The sequence below is a fragment of the Panthera onca genome, chromosome A3, assembly GCF_046562875.1.
Source record: "Panthera onca isolate mPanOnc1 chromosome A3, mPanOnc1 haplotype 2, whole genome shotgun sequence".
NCBI lineage: Eukaryota > Metazoa > Chordata > Mammalia > Carnivora > Felidae > Panthera > Panthera onca.
The window spans coordinates 123859255-123876279 of NC_138341.1; the positions used below are offsets into that span (position 1 = coordinate 123859255).

At 41.5% G+C, this 17025-nt stretch overlaps 2 protein-coding genes across 5 annotated transcripts in view; one reads left to right on the forward strand and one right to left on the reverse strand.

The window, feature by feature from the left end:
• Positions 1-1396: 1396 nt before the first annotated feature.
• OSER1 (oxidative stress responsive serine rich 1) lies at positions 1397-15174 on the reverse strand. The gene is made up of 4 exons (XM_060618461.3): positions 15036-15174; positions 10950-11066; positions 7930-8043; positions 1397-2229 (listed from the first exon to the last, which is right to left on the reverse strand). The coding sequence occupies exons 2-4, from the start codon at positions 11024-11026 to the stop codon at positions 1542-1544; spliced, it is 879 nt and encodes a 292-aa protein (XP_060474444.1). The 5' UTR covers positions 11027-11066; positions 15036-15174; the 3' UTR covers positions 1397-1541.
• Positions 15175-15268: 94 nt separating this feature from the next.
• Positions 15269-17025, forward strand: part of GDAP1L1 (ganglioside induced differentiation associated protein 1 like 1) — a 52827-nt gene continuing 51070 nt past the window's right edge. For all 4 annotated transcript variants that reach the window (XM_060618426.3, XM_060618444.3, XM_060618419.3 and 1 more), the window contains exon 1: positions 15269-15416. The gene's annotated coding sequence lies outside the window, so the exon portion shown is untranslated. The remainder of the gene's footprint in view (positions 15417-17025) is intronic.

Sequence of the window (17025 nt, forward strand, 5' to 3'; positions counted from 1 at the left end):
TTCCAGGCAATACCCTTCCCACCTCACACAAGTACCGATCACATATGTGTGAAACCCAGACCTCACATTCTTGAACCAATTCCAGTCAGTGGGATGTTTTAGTAAAGAAAACTTGTTTCGTAATCTACATAAAAATGAAACAAACTTTCTGTTAACGTGATGTTAAAATGGCTGGACAGAGTCTCACTAAATCTGATGGGAATGCTTAGGATGGTTTGAATTAAAATGTTAAGTTATGTGGGGGGCACCTGGGTGGCTCAGTCAGTTGAGCGTCTGACTTCGGCTCAGGTCATGATCTCCCATGCCTGAGTTTGAGCCCTGCATCTGGCTCTGTGCTGATAGCTCAGAGCCTAGAGCCTGCTTTAGATTCTGTCTCCCTCTCTCTCTGCCCCTCCCCTGCTCTCTCTCAAAAAAAAAAAAAAAAAAAAGGCGTTAAAAAAAATCAAAACATATATATGTGTGTGTGTGTGTGTGCATATATATATACGTATATATAAACATATATATATATATAAACATATATATATATACGTATATATATATACGTTATCTGGTATATGTAAAATCCACTTGGAAGCCACCTGAAAAAGTGGGATTCATCCTCCAGCTGAAACTCAGGATTGTTTTTTTTAAACCAAATTTTGGAAGGAATCTTGGGATGGCCAACCAGAAATACAGGATATATAGCACGTACAAAATAGTTTCAGGGTTGCTGCCAGGGAGGAGGGCAGTGCGAAGAGATCATATCCATCCAGAAGATTTGAAACTGAGGTATGAGATCCACATTACAACTGACTGAAACATGCCTCACGTGTTAAAATCCCAGAGCTGGAGAAGATGCACGCTAGTTTCAAACGTTACACCCCCTCCTTCCACTGAAGCAGCCCGCTCCCTGCTGCTGCCTACCTGAGGAACACGAAGGTAACACAGCCTCCAGGAGCCAAGCGCCAGCAGGGGTGTTTTGGTGATGGTTAATGATTCTCTCAAACAATACAGGGCAGGCCAGCTAGTTTATTCATATTGAATCTAAACCTTAGGTCTCTGGCTTAACAATAACATTAACAAACCTTGAAAGACACAATCAACTTGTGTTAACTCAGAGATGGTTTAAACCAGTCATATAAATTCTAAGATTCTGGGCTGGCGACTACAGCATGACGAATGTTCGGTCCCGTTACGAAACGTTTCATTTTCCTTGGCTAAAAAATCTTAAACAGATCTGAAAAATGCACTGCTTTACAAAGGCCTTTACCATATAACCACTGCTACCAGTCAAGCAATTATGGTTTCTTCAACTCCCAGAAACTTTTCTAAATGGGAGGGGTTTTCCTTTGATCTGCTCGCCTTGGTGCGTATGTAAGAACGCAGGGAGTAAGTTTAAAGAATGAAGATGAACTGAGATGCCAAGAAAAGTTTTTATTGCAAGCACAGTGAGCAGAAGGAGACGTCTTCTCACACAACGTGGCCGCAAGGTCTGCCATTAACTAAATCTCTCTGACAACCCTTCATTGGTTTAAAGCATATTAATGAGCTTCTTGCTATCAGGTGTACATCATTTCTGCCATGTGGGACATTTTCTTGGGAATATACAAGTAATATTCCATGTAGCCTGACAAGTCCTCAATGGTCACATCATCCACATAGACTCGAGCTTGCTCAGAACAGGAGCGGGGGGAGCCAGACAGAGTTCTGGTGTGGAGCGACTGAGAGTAGTCCTCAAGCATGGATCTTCGTTCTGGGGCCAAGGGAGGGACACTCTGCAGGCCTGAAAAGGAATAAACTTCCATGTCCTGCCATCTCTTACACTGGCACTCCTTGCCTAAGCATGCACATGGCTTGCCCTGGTTTAGCTTGGAAACGGATTGAAAGTCAGAGAGATCATTGGCCTTGAGACTTGCTTGGGAGACTTGGGTAGCATCAGAGGAGTCTTCCTTCTTACTCTCTGATGGGAGCCTGGGAACCGAAGTTCTCAAAGGCTCAGCAACTGCCCCTGTATGATTAGTATCGAGAGAAGTAGAGCATTCTCCTGCATTGAACTCTTTAGGGGTGGAAATTCCCAGCCCACTGCTGCTATCAGGGGAGTCAGTCTGGCTTTTGTGCTTGAGCTGGCTGCTGGAAGCAGAAGCTATTGTACTGCAATGTATAAACTTTGGAGGATGAAGGACAGGAGACTTAGAACGTCGACGGCGCTGGGTCCTCACTGCTCCTCGTGAAGACTTCCTTGAAGACCTAAGAGGAAAACAACGCACAAGATGTTGGGATACACAGCTCCCCTAAACAGATTCTTTACGATAGCTGGAAATTTACCTCCTCTCCTCTGGAGTCTAGGGTCATAAGTTTCCCCCAAAGAGACGTGCTTATCTCCATCTTCAAGCTGCCTAAGTCGGCATCTCAAAAACTTCAACATCTCCCTATTAGCAAGCTACAGAAATAGGAGAGGTAAAGGGTAGTTTTTAATTGCATTTCTTGGGCCAAACACTGGGTGCAGAACACCTGCCCTGTCCCAACCCTTGGCCTGGGAACCTTTGGCCACTGGGTCTGGGAAAGCACCCTGCACCAAACCACTAGATGCTGTAAAGTCCAAGCTCTATGCCGTGAACGTAGCAGCTTCCGGACCACTTGTGAGGCTGATGGTGCAAATGGCCACTGTGTCATGACTACCAAACAGAGCAGCAGATTTAGGATTCATTTTTTTTTTTTTAATGTTTTTATTTATTTTTGAGACAGAGAGAGATAGAGCATGAGCAGGGGAGGGGCAGAGAGAGAGGGAGACACAGAATCTGAAACAGGCTCCAGGCTCTGAGCGGTCAGCACAGAGCCCAACACGGGGCTCGAACTCACAAACCGTGAGATCATGACCTGGGCCAAAGTCGAATGCTTAACAGGCTGAGCCACCCAGACGCCCCTTTATTTTTCTTTTAAGAGAGAAAGAGAGAGGGAGAGAGGATCCCAAGCAGGCTCCATGCTCAGCATAGAGCCTGACACGGGGCTCAGTCCCATGTCCCTGGGATCATGACCTGAGTGGAAATCAAGAATCTGACGCTCAACAAACTGAGCCACCCAGGTGACCCAGGATTCGTTTCCATCGCTAGTAACAGCTGACAAACAGATTTAGACTCCCTCAAGTTTTCAGGTAGTGGGAATTATCAGACATTCTATATAACTTTTAATAAAATATTTAAATAAGAGAACTGAGCAAAGGCAAAAAAAAAAAAAAAGAGAGAGAGAGATAGAGACAGAGAGAGACTCAAAACCGCCAAGCAAAACTGAAAACAGAACCAAAAAGAACTTTAAGAAATAAAAAAACTGTATTTGAAATTAAACTAACTGGATGGGCCAAGGAGTAGAATACATAGAGCTAAGGAAAGAAACAGCGAACTGGAAGATAAATCTGAATTATTCGTAACAGGACTGAACCAACTGTGGTCTGCGGGTCAAATCTGGCCCCCAGCTGACTCACACTGTGAGCCACGGAGACCGGGCAGGGACACACTCCACCCTGTCCTCTGCTCCCTGTGCCTGCCCTCCCGGCCAGGAGATGTGTCACACCACTGCCTGGTCCCACGCTGGCCGCCATCTACATGCTAGGGCTCTGCTGTCAGTAACTGTTGGGCCCTGAGAGGTGGAATCTCAGTTCCAGTCTGGCTTGTGCTGGGCTCTCTGGAGGAAAGAGGGGCATGCTGGAATCCGGGTACCACTGGGGCACAGGATAAAACTGACTCCGGTATTGCCAGGCTAGTCATTTCATGCGGACACTAAGCAACTGAACACAAAGTATGTCCACCAGCCAGAACAGTGTGCATCAGGCAAATGGGGCAGGGCAGGAATTTTCTCACTTATATAAGTACCTACGTAGTATCCTTAGATCTCACCTCTTGGCCTCCAAAACCTGAAATATTTACTATCTGGCGCTTTACAAAAAAAGTTTGCCTACCCCTGACATGAGAGGTAGTAGAGGCTTGAAGACTTGGAAAAATGTAAAAGAAGTTAGAGATATGTAAGGGGTGCCTGGGTGGCTCAGTCATTTAAGCATCCGACTCTTGGTTTAGGTTCAGGTCATGATCTCACTATTTGTGAGTTCAAGCTCCACCCACATCAGGCTCTGTGTTGGCAATGCAGGGCCTGCTTGGGATTCTCTCTGTCTCCCTCTCTCTCTGCCCCTCCCCCACTTGCACTATCTCTGCCTCTCTCAAAATAAATAAATAAACTTTAAAAAAAAAAGAGAGACAGAACTATTGGGACCTCATCAAAATATAAAGCTTCTGCACTGCAAAGGAAACAATCAACAAAACTAAAAGGCAACCGACAGAATGGGAGAAAATATTTACAAATGACATATCGGATAAAGGGTTAGTATCCAAAATCTATAAAGAACTGACCAAACGCAACACCCAAAAAACAAATAATCCAGTGAAGAAATGGGCATAAGACACTTTTCCAAAGAAGACATCCAGATGGCCAACAGACACATGAAAAGATGCTCAACATCACTCATCATCAGGGAAATACAAATCACAACCACAATGAGAGACCACTTCACACCGGTCAGAGTGACTAAAATGAACAACTTAGGAAACTATAGATGCTGGCGAGGATGTGGAGAAACCGGAACCCTCTTGCACTGTTGGTGGGAATGCAAACTGGTGCAGCCGCTCTAGAAAAGTGTGGAGGTTCCTCAAAAAATTAAAAATAGCACAACCCAGCAATAGCACTACTAGGAATTTATCCAAAGGATACAGGAGTGCTGATTCATACGGGCACATGTACCCCTTGTTTATAGCAGCGCTTTCAACAATAGCCAAATCGTGGAAAGAGCCCAAATGTCCATCAACTGATGAACAGATAAAGAAGATGTGGTTTATATATACAATGGAATACAGGTTGGCAATGAGAAAGAATGAAATCCTGCCATTTGCAACAACGTGGATGGAACTAGAGGGTATTATGCTAAGTGAAGTCAGGCAGGAAAAGACACAGATCATGTTTTCACTCATATGTGGAACTTGAGAAACTTAACAGAAGACCATGGGGGAAGGGAGAGGGGAAAAATAGTTACAAACAAAGAGGGAGGCAAACCATAAGAGACTCTTACATACAAAGAACAAACTGAGGGTTGATGGGGGGACAGGAGGGAGGAATGGGTGACAGGCACTGAAGAGAGCACTTTTGGGATGAGCACTGGGTGTTGTATGTAAGTGATGAATCATGGGAATCTACCCCCAAAACCAAGAGTACACTGTATATACACTGTATGTTAGTTAACTTGACAATAAATTATATATTAAAAAAAAAGAGAGAGAGGGGCGCCTGGGTGGCTCAGTCGGTTGGGCGTCCGACTTCAGCTCAGGTCACGATCTCGCGGTCCGTGAGTTCGAGCCCCGCGTCAGGCTCTGGGCTGATGGCTCAGAGCCTGGAGCCTGCTTCCGATTCTGTGTCTCCCTCTCTCCCTGCCCCTCCCCTGTTCATGCTCTGTCTCTCTGTCTCAAAAATAAATAAAAAACGTTAAAAATAAAAAAAAATAAAATAAAATAAAATAAGAAGAGAAAGAGAGAGAGATGTAAGATAGAACAAGAAGTCTGGAATCTCTGAAGGTAAGAAGACAAAGCATGGGAGACAAGTGATTTTTGAAGAGATAATGGCTGAGAAATTTTCTGAATTGATGAAAGAAGAGATCTACAGATACAGGCAGCACCCTGAAACAGGACAAATAAAGAGCAATCCACATCTAGACACACTGTAACAAAACTGTAGACTCTCCAAAACTGTAACATTTTAAAAGCAGCCAGAGACTAGACAGATTATTTCCAGAAAGAACAACAGTAAGACTGAAAGTAGTACTTTTCAACATCAACAATGAAGCCAGAAGACAATGAATATCTTCCAGTGCTAAGAAAAAATAACTCAGAACTACAGCTTCAGCAAATCAGGTGTGTCTTTCAAGAACAAGGATGAAAAAAAAGATATTCTCAGATAAATCAAAGCAAGGTATATTTACCAATAGAACTTTATGTTATACAACAGGGAAGAAGGGTGAGGGGGACACCATTCAAATTTATTCTATGGGTAGTTCTATAAGAGGCCCTATTTACTAACAGACCTTTGCTAAAGGAATTTCTGAAGGAAATACTTCAAAAGAAAGGCACCCTGTATGGAAGGTCTGAGTTACAAGAATGGTGAGCAAAGAAACTGTAAATGAGATAAAACTAAGCAAACACTGCTTATTTAAATAATAAAACCTAATTTGTGAGATTAAAAAGAAGCAAGAAAACTAAAATATTGGGAAACTACACATGGACATCAGGAGGTCAAAGTGAAAAGATTACAAGGAGGAGGATTAAAATACAGTTGGACCCTTGAATAAGACAGGTCTGAATTCCATGGACTCACTTATACATGGATTTTTTACAGTACTTGTAAATGTATTTTTTATTCCTCATGATTTTCTTAGTAACATTTTGTTTTCTGTAGCTTACTTTAAGAATGCACTATATAATACATAAAGCATCCAAAATATGTGTTAGTTGACTATGTTATCTGTAAGGCTTTGGGTCAACAGTGGGCTATTAGTAAAGTCTGGGGGAGTCAGAAGTGATACATGTATTTTTGACCTGCAGAGAGATTGGTGCCCCAACCCTCATGCTGTTCAAGGGTCACTGTAATAACTTTTGTCTTTGTTAAGCATGTATGGTGGAATTTCAAGGCGAATTACTAAAAGAATAGAAACACAGCATATAATTTGTAAGCCAGTAGAAGGAAAAGTGGTAGAGGGGGAAAAAAACACACCCATTTCAAACAATTTTTTAAAAGGTGAGGAGAAGAGGGAAGGTATAAGAAGAGTAAAAAACTAACAAACAAACACAAAAACAGAGAGCAGGACAAACAGCATAAAGTAAAATGGCAGAAACAAGTCTAAATTTATCAACAATCAAAATAAATAAATGCACTGAACTCAGCAGTTAAAAAGATTATCAGATTGAATAAAACAAAACAAAACAAGCCATATGTATATGAGACACACACATCTAAAATTTTAAAACACATAGTGGTTGAAAATAAAAGATTAAAAAAAGATGCAACACGCAAATACCAACCAAAATATGACTGGATTAACTATATTAATTCTGGACAAAATAGACTTTAAACAAAAGCCATTAGGAGGAATTAAGAATGTCACTATATAATTAAAAATCTCAATTCATCAGGAAAGAAAACATTCTAAGCTGGTATGAACCTACACTGTAAAAACCTAACAAAACAGCTTTAAGATACATAAAGCAAAAATACAGAATTTAAGGGGAAAATAGACAAATTCACTCCCATGGGGAAGATTTCAACATATATGTCTCAATTACTGATAGACTGAAAAAAAACTATTGAAAAAAAATTACTGGAAAAAGATTCAAATACATTTAAAAGCTTGATTTAATGGACATAAAGAAAACCCAAGAATGATGACAGAAGACCCATTCTACTCAAATACACATAGGACATTTAAAAAAACTGACTATGGACCAAGCCATATAGCAAGTCTCAGCAAATTCTCCATTAAGAACAGCTCTTCTCTAATCACTGGGTCTTGGGTTCTGTATCTAACATACTCTTTTCTGGATATTCAGGGAAGAAAGTCCAATACTAATTTAAAGTATTTGGGATCGGGGTGCCTGAATGGCCCAGTCGGTTAAGCATCTGACTGGCTCAGGTCATGATCTCGTGGTTGGGGAGTCTGAACTCGGTGTTGGACTCTGTGCAGTTTGGGGCCTGGAGCCTGGAGCCTGCTTCGGATTCTGGGTCTCCCTCTGTCTCTCTTCCCCTCCCCAGGTCACACTCTGTCTCTGTCTCTCTCTCTCAAAAATAAACAAACATTAAACTTAGAAAAAAAATAAAATAAAGGATTTGGAACAAATGCCATCTGCAGTAAGACGCTCTCACCCATGCCAACTGTCTTTCGATGCACATGTGGTTTTCAGTTTGGCATCATCTGCTGCTGTTCTGACCGATGCTCTGGCATTTGTGCCTTCTCCAACAGACAGAGATGCTATGGACCTGAAGAAGAGAACAAAGTTTACCGTTTACAAAAAACCGAAAGGAGGAGAACTTACTGCTCTCACCAACTTAAACACAACTTGTATTAATACCTTTCTTCCTTCTCATTTGGGTTTCTCAAAAAAGTGCTGCTTTTATAGCAAATTTTCCTCTAAAACCAAATTTAGGGGATGCCTAAAAGCCCACGGTTGCAAAATCACAAACCAAATAGTAATTCCTAAGTATGACTAGCAACAGGATATAAACAGACTTTTAGGCTGTTTATCTGGGGCAGATAAGGCCTTATGTCCACAGAGAATGCTGATGACACTGACCATTTATTGTAGGTAGAGGCCAATCAGAGCCAGGAAAACTAAGCTGAGGGGCAAAACCTTCAGGGGACTAACTTAAAAATGAGTATTTTTTACAACCAATAAACTTGAAATATTACTGACAGTTCAATCTTTGCAGTTTAAAACTATACAAGTAATATGGGTTCCCAGTAAAGAAGATGAAAAATTTTGAAAGAAAAGAATACCTATAATCTCACAACCCAGAGATTAAAATTTTGGTATAAATCCTTCCAGACCTTTTCAATGCACACACACACACACATACACACTGGGCTCCTGCTACACATGCTGTGGTAGTAATAAAAATCCTTTAGAAGGAAATATTAATCTACTAAAGTAAAAAGATGTTCACTGAAATAATCTAAAATAAAAAGGAACTAGGAATAACTTAAATTCCCAGTAGAAAATAGAAAATACTACATTATATAAGTGATGACACATCTATTCAATGGAATATTAGGAATTTTAAAAAATTAGGTGTACAAAGAACTTCTAATGACAGGAGAACACTAATAACATTAAGAGAAAATAGCGTAGATAAACAACTATACGTATATTATGATCTCAACTATGTAAATATACTATATGATATTACATACTGATGGTCTAGATGTTAACAGCATTAATATAAACTGTGATTTTTACTTCCTTTTTGTTTTTGTGAATTTTTGTAATAGAATGCATTATTTTATAATCAGATAAAAAAGATTATGTTGTTTTATAATATATATATAGAAATTTGTCCTGATAAAACAAATACCATTGGGAATCAAAACCTGTTGAACAGGATAGTGCTAAATTCCTGGCAAGGCTTGGGTAGTTTATGAGTCAGGACCTCAGATGTCCCATTTGTAAATCAGCAACAATATGAAACAACTAGAAACATATGATACATTACACAAGTCCTATTCTGCTTAGTCATGGTAATGACTCACCCCTTCTACTCTTATTTGATTTTCTCAAATGTTCTCCATCGCTCCTTCCCTTTCTGTAATTTTACTCCAGGCAGATCACACACTACAAAGATACAATATTTGACCACAGGCTTGAAGACAGATATCTTCAAAGGTTTTTGTTGTTGTTTTTTTTTTTTTTTTAAATGTTCCATGTCCCAGGTAATTTTTAGGGGTAGTGAAATAGCTTAATTTTATGTTCTAACTTCCTAAAACACCAGGAAAGAAATCTGTGTATGAAGAGTAACTCATATGAATTGATACGTTAAGGGATTTATAAGTATATGTGTGTGTGTACATTACCAGCATTATTCCCATACCAGATATCACAAAGGAACGTGACCATAATCTGGAACTCCGTGTTCCTCTGCTTTTTGTTTCCCAAAATGACTTAAAAGGTACTGTTCAATTTTAATGGCAGATGACCATATCGGAAAAGCTACTGGGTGGAGAAAGAGATTTATCTGAAGTGTCAGGGAAGCAAATGTGAGCACCTTTAGCAGTTCTTGTGCAAATCCATTAGCACAAATCTTCTCACCTGGCAGGCCAAACCCAAAACAAATGGTATTAGCAGTAAGCAAACAGCTCTAACAACAACTATTTCATTTTTACTGTGTGCCAAGTACTGTATACAACTCTTCATGTTGTCTTCAAAGCAGCATATAAAGGAAGGGTTAAAAGCACCGGTTCTGGAGACAAACTGTCTGGGTTCAAATCCTGACTCTACCACTTCTCACCAAAGTGACCTGTGGCAAGTGACCTATCATCTATAGCTCATCAGTAACCTGGAATAAGAGCAGTATCCATCTTCTAAGTCCGTAGTGAGGATTAAGTAACGTGCACAGATGCTTAAACCAGTGTCTAGGGCATAGTAGGTGAGTGATAAATCCCAGTGATTATTACTTGTTGGGAAGTGTTCTACTCTCAGCTTCCAGTGTTTATTTTCCATTGTGAAAAGAAATATTCCTTATCTATCAAAGATTTGAGATTTTTTTTCTGGCCTGGGGTGAAGAATGGGGATGAAAAGAGTCTGGCACAGAACATTTTGCAAAGAGTGAAATATTAACATTCAGACAGCAGCTGGTCTGCAGGTGCTCTAATTAGTTTGGCCAAAGGGTCCGAGATTATTGATCTCAGTGACAGAACCCTAATGAATAGAGGTTTCCATAGTGATAGGCTCAGCAATCAGAGCCCATGAAATCAAGAATGTCTGCAGATTTCTATCGAGCCAATTCACTTTTAGGAAAAAAAAATATGGTGATTCCCTAGAGACGTATGAGGAAATTCCCGATGGGACACTGCTTGATAATTTTGATGAAAGACAGAGGTGGGGAACCCTCCTCAAAGCTAAGGGAAACCAAAACACCCAACTTGGGAGTACAAATGAGCTGCTATTTTTTCAAAATTTAACATTAAGAGTTTCTTAAAAAAAAAAAAAAAAGTTTCTTGTATAAGTAAAATAATGTTGTGCAAAATTAATTTGGTAGAATGTCACACCATTAATGTTTTTATCTTCTATGAATAATGAGAAATTTCAGAAGAAAACAAGATCTTCTTCAGAGGAAAAGGCTATTTAAACCTAGTAAACAATCCCCAAATAATATATTACATATTTAATTACCCTGAGGCATCCACTCTTAATTTCTTGAAAGCAGTCTGTAGACTCTCCTCCTCTCCATCCTTGGCTTCAGATTTCATTGTGAAAGTTTTTACGCTACTATGGATGTTGCTGTTAATACTAAAAAATAAAATAAAAATAAAATGAGCAAGATGAAAACAGGCAGGTTCAAAAGTATACCTTTTGTTAAAGTCTACATTCCTGATACTATTACTGCTCGTTGGGGGGGGGGGAAAGCAAATTTCTATTTCTAAAAGGAAAAGCTTCAGTGTAGACAACAGGGGACTGTAGGTTTTATTTGTTAATAAAAGAAAAATGAAATGATACAGAAACATATATTTATTAGAACAGATTTTTTTATTGTAGTTGACACGTTATATTAACAGTTTCAGGTGTACAACACAGTGATTCAACAATTCTGTATCTTACTCAATTATTATCATAGAATTTAAACTGTCCAAAAATACTTGATGCCAATATTCTATTACACAGTTTTGGAAACTACATCACCTGAAATCTGTTTAAGCACACTTTTTAACAGGAAAGTAAAAAATCTGGTTGCAGAGATCTAGAAACCCACAAACAAAATGTCCTTTGCATCAGAAATACGGTAAAAGTGAAAACCTCAACCTATATAGCACTTCCGATTCTTTAAGATGATACTGAGTATTTGTGTAGTCCAACCCTAAGTATATCCCGTTAAGTGTAACTTCATGACACACAATAGCATTTCTCTAAAACAATACTGACCCAGACATCAATATTCACATTCATTTAAGTATCCATATTCAGATATCAAGATGTTACCATTGTGAAAGCAGCATTACAAATATGTTTCAATGATTACTGATTATTCCAGACTCTACCAATAAGGCTGATCCCTTCATTTTTATTAGCTTTGAAGCATTTTAATTATTACACAAGAAAGAGAAAATAAATGAACTATGCTTGCAACTCAGAGATAAATAGAACAAAGTTAGCCAAAAGATAAAGGTGGGAAATAAATATATATAATAAAAATAATAATTTATATATATGTAATTATAATAAAAATAATTTATATGTATAAATTTATATGTATATTTATATGTATATGCATGTATACATATAAATATATTTATACATATAAGTTATTTTTCTGATCTATATATATATACACACATATATACACATATACACACACATATATATGTATATAAATTATTTTTCTGTAGAGGCACCATTAAATGACCTCCATTTAATCAACCAGTTTGATTAGTGAGAATTCTCCATTCTTCCACCTTGATTTTTATATTTAAAGAAAGAAAAGGGGAACAGGGCCCAACCAAAGCAATAAGAGACACAACAGAGAAGTCTGTTAATAAATCCTTCAAAATCTAGTTTCCTGACTTTTTCACTCAAGACAATTAGCTAATATCAAATCTGAACAAAAAAATAAACAAATTAGTATCTATGAACATACCACAAAGAATCAAAAAGAAAAAAAGGTAAAACGAAAAAAGAAGATGGCGGATTTGTGAATTAAAGGATTAACTTTACCTCTTCCTTATTTCTAACCTGCTAACCCCATCAAACCTCCCCCCACCCCCCCAACCTCCCTACGGCACTCTCAGAAGGAGCAGTGCCTCTCTGTGGACCCTTGTAACTTCTCTGATTCCTTATCTGCTCATTTCTCAGGAGTGAGTTTGAGGTTATTGTGAGACCTCTAATATTCCAAAGGTCAGGGTGTCATAATATGTTTGATATAATGTAATCATGTAGTGCCAGTGGTAGAATAAAGAAGCAAGAAATTAAGACTATTCCTTTCATTTCACTTATTTACTTACATGTAGAAGAAAGTATTTTAGGCAGATCTCTCTGGCATACATTGAAAAGTCTCCAAAGAATTCAGCTAGCTTTTACTGCAACTTCTTAAGTCAAAAAATTTAAACACACTCCCCACATATTTGGCTGATTTATTTAATCAGTATATGAACTTGAGGAAACATTATCAATTCCCTATTTCACTGGTTTCTAATTCTTTTGGATTTAGAGCAGGATCCTCCCCCAAATACGCAATAATATCCTACATATCTGGGGAGGGAGGTGAGCAAAGATCACAGATCCCAGTATTTTTGAAGCTCCACAGAACCTAAAAGAGTGCTACTGTAGATTGTAAACAAATTCTTCCTGCTGGCAGAACTAAATTAAAGTTTGGCTTATAGTTTTCCTCAATTATTTTATGACCAGTCAGTCAATGCTCAGACTATCAGCCCTGACAGAATCAAACAATCTGAGACAGTCTCCCCATCTCCTAAGACCCCACACAAAACCTCTTCTAGGACTCTCTGGAAATCAGTACACATCACATCTAAATATACACTGCTGAATTCCACAGGCAGAAATTTATTCTGTCCACAAATATTTACAGAATTCCCACCATGTGCTTTAACACCAGACTAGATGTTAAAACAGAAGGATAACCTGACACATAACAGGGCTGTGAACGCCATTCCTGTAAGGACTGGACTCTCAATCCTGCCCTAACATTGTGCTAAAAAGCTCTGCACCCAGATATGTAATTTTTAATTATATAGTGCTAACTTAATTGCACTGCAGGTGACCTCTAGATGTTAATACAAACTTAGTTAACATTCTTGTCGACACACTAAAAGATTATTTGAAAATCAAAATAAAAATTGGCTATAGACTAAAATTTTAGGAATGAAGCTCTAAGCTATTTCCAATATTCTGACTAGGCATCTTTTCCCTAAGTTATATTAACCCAGAGCAAAGGTGAGTCTTAGACGTGATCTTAAGAGCTAAATCAGAGCATGTTTGTAATTACAAAAGGCTCATAATGCTCCTCTGTATTCCTAGCTTCCCATTCACTCAAAACTAACGCCGGGACACTTGTAATTGGTTTGGCCTTTTTTCATTAATATTAAATTTGTGAAGACATTCTTGCCGTTTTCACTGCGCTGACTTCTTGAAAACGGAACAATCCCCAAAGAGATCAAAGGCCTATTAGAAGTTACTTTGTATTGTTTTAAGTTAAATCACAAGGGGCAATTTAACTTTGCCTCGGATTTTCCCCATCCTTTCAAAAATGACAAAAATTTTCTAAGTTCCTCCATCAAAAGGGCAAATTCCTGGTTTTCTCTGACTTTCAACGAATAGCATGTGTCACAATCTTATTTACATCTTGTAGTTTTAACCAAGACCTCTTTGAACCTCAAGCCTAAGTCCAAACATCCAGGACCCTGAAAAGACCTGAGATCGATCAATAAAGGATCCCCGCGTAAGCGTGTCATCACAATGTTAAAGATTTAGAAACTTTCCCAGCCTCCGGGTAAGCGTGGAGTGCGGGAAATAAAATCCTGTACAGCAACTCCCTAAGACGCAAACAAGTCTTGGTAGAAACAATTGGCCCCCAGATCAAAACACACACCTCTCTCTACCCACTCTCTCACCCCCTACACTCTCGGTGCTAGAGTCAAAGCACGAGGTTAATTTTGTCTCCCTCCCCCCCGCCCCGAAACTGGGTCGGTCGCGATTAAACGCGATCTGGGGAAAGGTCAGAACTGGGGTGGAGGGGAGGCTCGGGAAGTGGGGAGCGAAGGCCCAAGCTATGTCCGCCCGGGATCTCCAGCTGGAAAGGTGCCCCTGCTGGATACTCCCCGAGCCAGGATGGGAGGCTGGAGTGGCGCCGAGGCGCAAGGGATGCAGGAGGAGGCGGGAGCTGAGCCGAAGAGGCAGCCAACGAGGCTGGGTCTCGGAAACAAGCAAGAAAGGGCGGGAAGGGGCAAAGGGCGGCCAAGGAAGGCGAAAAGGGGAAGCTACTGCCGGACGGGAGCGAGCGGAGGGGCGGGACGCTGCGGGGTCCACGGGGGCGCGGGAAGGGGAGAGACAGCGGAGCTCGAGCCGGGCCAGGCCGCGGCGGCCAAGGGGGCGCGGAGAGGCCCAGGCCCGGCCGGGCCCAGGCAGTCAGCGCCGGGGGACGACGCGACGAGAGGCGGGCGGGCCCAGAGGAAGCCGCCAGCGGCCAGGCCGGGCGGCCAGGGCGAAACGGGGTGCCGCGGCCCCTCCCGATCACCTCCAGGTACTCACCTCCTCGCAGCTGGGGCACTCCGGGGATCCACTCCCGTCGGTTCAGATCGTCTCTCCCCGATCGCTGCGCCTGACTGACCCGGATCCAAACCCGCGGAGGGGGCAGCCCGCGCCTCCGGGGTCTCACTGCGCCTGCGTCACTCAGGCACACGCCCCGCCTCCAGTTCATGCTCCACCTAGCCTAGTGACTCGGCAGCGCGGTAGGCGGTGGCTGCGCAAGCGCGAGGCGGCGGCCTAGCCTCTCAAACACCTCGCACCCGCCCCTCTCGGAAGCACGTGCATCTACGTCATTTCCTGTTATTCTCTTCTCTGATTCCTCGGTCCTAGGAGGATTCGCTGGGGACCGCGTTTGGGGCGTGCCCGCTTCCTCCTCTCTGTCAGGTGAGTGAGTAGGCGCTGTTCTTCGCTGTCGCCCAGCAGCCTCACTTCCCGGGGTCTCCCTGCGCTTGGTGCTCGCCCTGGAGTCACGAAGGCAACGGAAATTCCGGTGCCTGAATCAGGGTGGGGAATCTTCGCGGCACCGGAGCCCCGCTGAGCTCTTGGCCTGAGTCTCCTTGGTGCTAAGGAACCGGACCGCCTGCGACATCTCCAGAGCTCAGACGACAACCCTCGTGTCCTGGACATCTTTCAAGGCCTGCAGAGATGAGGGGAGGTATCAGACACGGCCAGGGCTATGGATGTGAGGCTGGAATTGGAATGGCTCTCGTGCCCCTGTTGTTTGACTTGAAACATCTGCTTTTACCTGGCTTGGCCTCGGTTTCTCCAACTGTTAAGTGAGGAGGAAGTTAGACTATATATCAGCGAATCTCTCCCCCTCCCTCCCCCTCCCTCCCCCTCCCTCTTTCTCCCCCTCTTTTTCAGGCATGGACTCCTTTAAAAATCTGAGAACTCGACAGAGAAATGCACACATACACACACACAGACACTAAATTTTGCAAAAAGGTTTATAGGGCATTCACCCAAGTAAGTGATTTTTCAGGGATCTTTCCATTTGTATGACTCTGACAGTTGCTCAAATGAAAGGCAGAGAAGGGGTGATGTGTGCAACAGTTGCAACCACCCCCCGCCACCCCCCCCCCCACCACCGGGACTGGTTCCACTGAAGCAGCTGTGCCTCTCTCATCACTCGCCATGGCACGGTTCCACGTCTGTATTTCCCTGGGCTTTGTGGAAAATATCGCTTTCCTGTATAAAATTGGCTAGAATTGGTTGTGGCCCAGCACTAGGGTGAGGGTTGTTACCTGAACCAAAATGGGACCCTTCCACCCCCCGCCCACTGATACTTAGGTATAGTCACCTAAGTAGAGAGGCTGTGAGAAGTAGTTCAGTCTGTCCAGCTTAACCACGGCCAGACTTTGGAATGCCTGATCCACGTCTAGGAATTGAATCGACAGGTCATTGTACAAGGTTGTTGAGCATAAAGTGTGTAGTGGGCCTTGGGTATAACATTTTAAATTCTCCTTGTTCATACCAAAAGTTTAATAATTGACAGGGGATGAAAAAACTTGCTAACTATAAAGTTCCAACATCAGGTCTAATGATGCTGATAATAATGGCTCCCCTCTACCATGCAGCAGCCATGTGCATGTTCTCTCATTTAATATTCCTGGGATTGTATACATCTTACAGATGAGGATGCCTGGGACTCAGATCACTTGTTCTAGCTCCCCTTGTCCTGTCACCCAGTGCTAGAAGTAACTGAGTCAGGATTTAATATGTCTCAAAAGCCTGTCTGTATACTGCTGCCCCTTTTTCAACATCTCTTAGGAAAGAAGAAAGGAGGGGGGGAAATGTGGTGCATTTTTTTCTCAGAAGTTGTGAGGTGAGTTGCATCAAGGCTAAATATGTGGTATTAAGCCATCATACTTGAGGACAAGAACTGTGTCTAGGTCAGTAATGAATCTCCAAAGCCAAACACAATTCCTGAGGTTAGTATGTGCTAAATACAATTTTGGTGAATTCTTCCTTCTACCTTAGTTCCATCCATTAT

Bases quoted from the DNA above. Each gene is read 5' to 3' on its own strand.
- OSER1 (XM_060618461.3), bottom strand. From the start codon at position 11,026: ATGAAATCTGAAGCCAAGGATGGAGAGGAGGAGAGTCTACAGACTGCT. The intron at 8,044-10,949 runs GTAATTAAATAT...TCTCTTCTTCAG, and splicing joins TTAAGAGTGGATGCCTCAGG to GTCCATAGCATCTCTGTCTG. The intron at 2,230-7,929 runs GTGAGAGCGTCT...TTTTCCTCTTAG, and splicing joins TCGAAAGACAGTTGGCATGG to GTCTTCAAGGAAGTCTTCAC.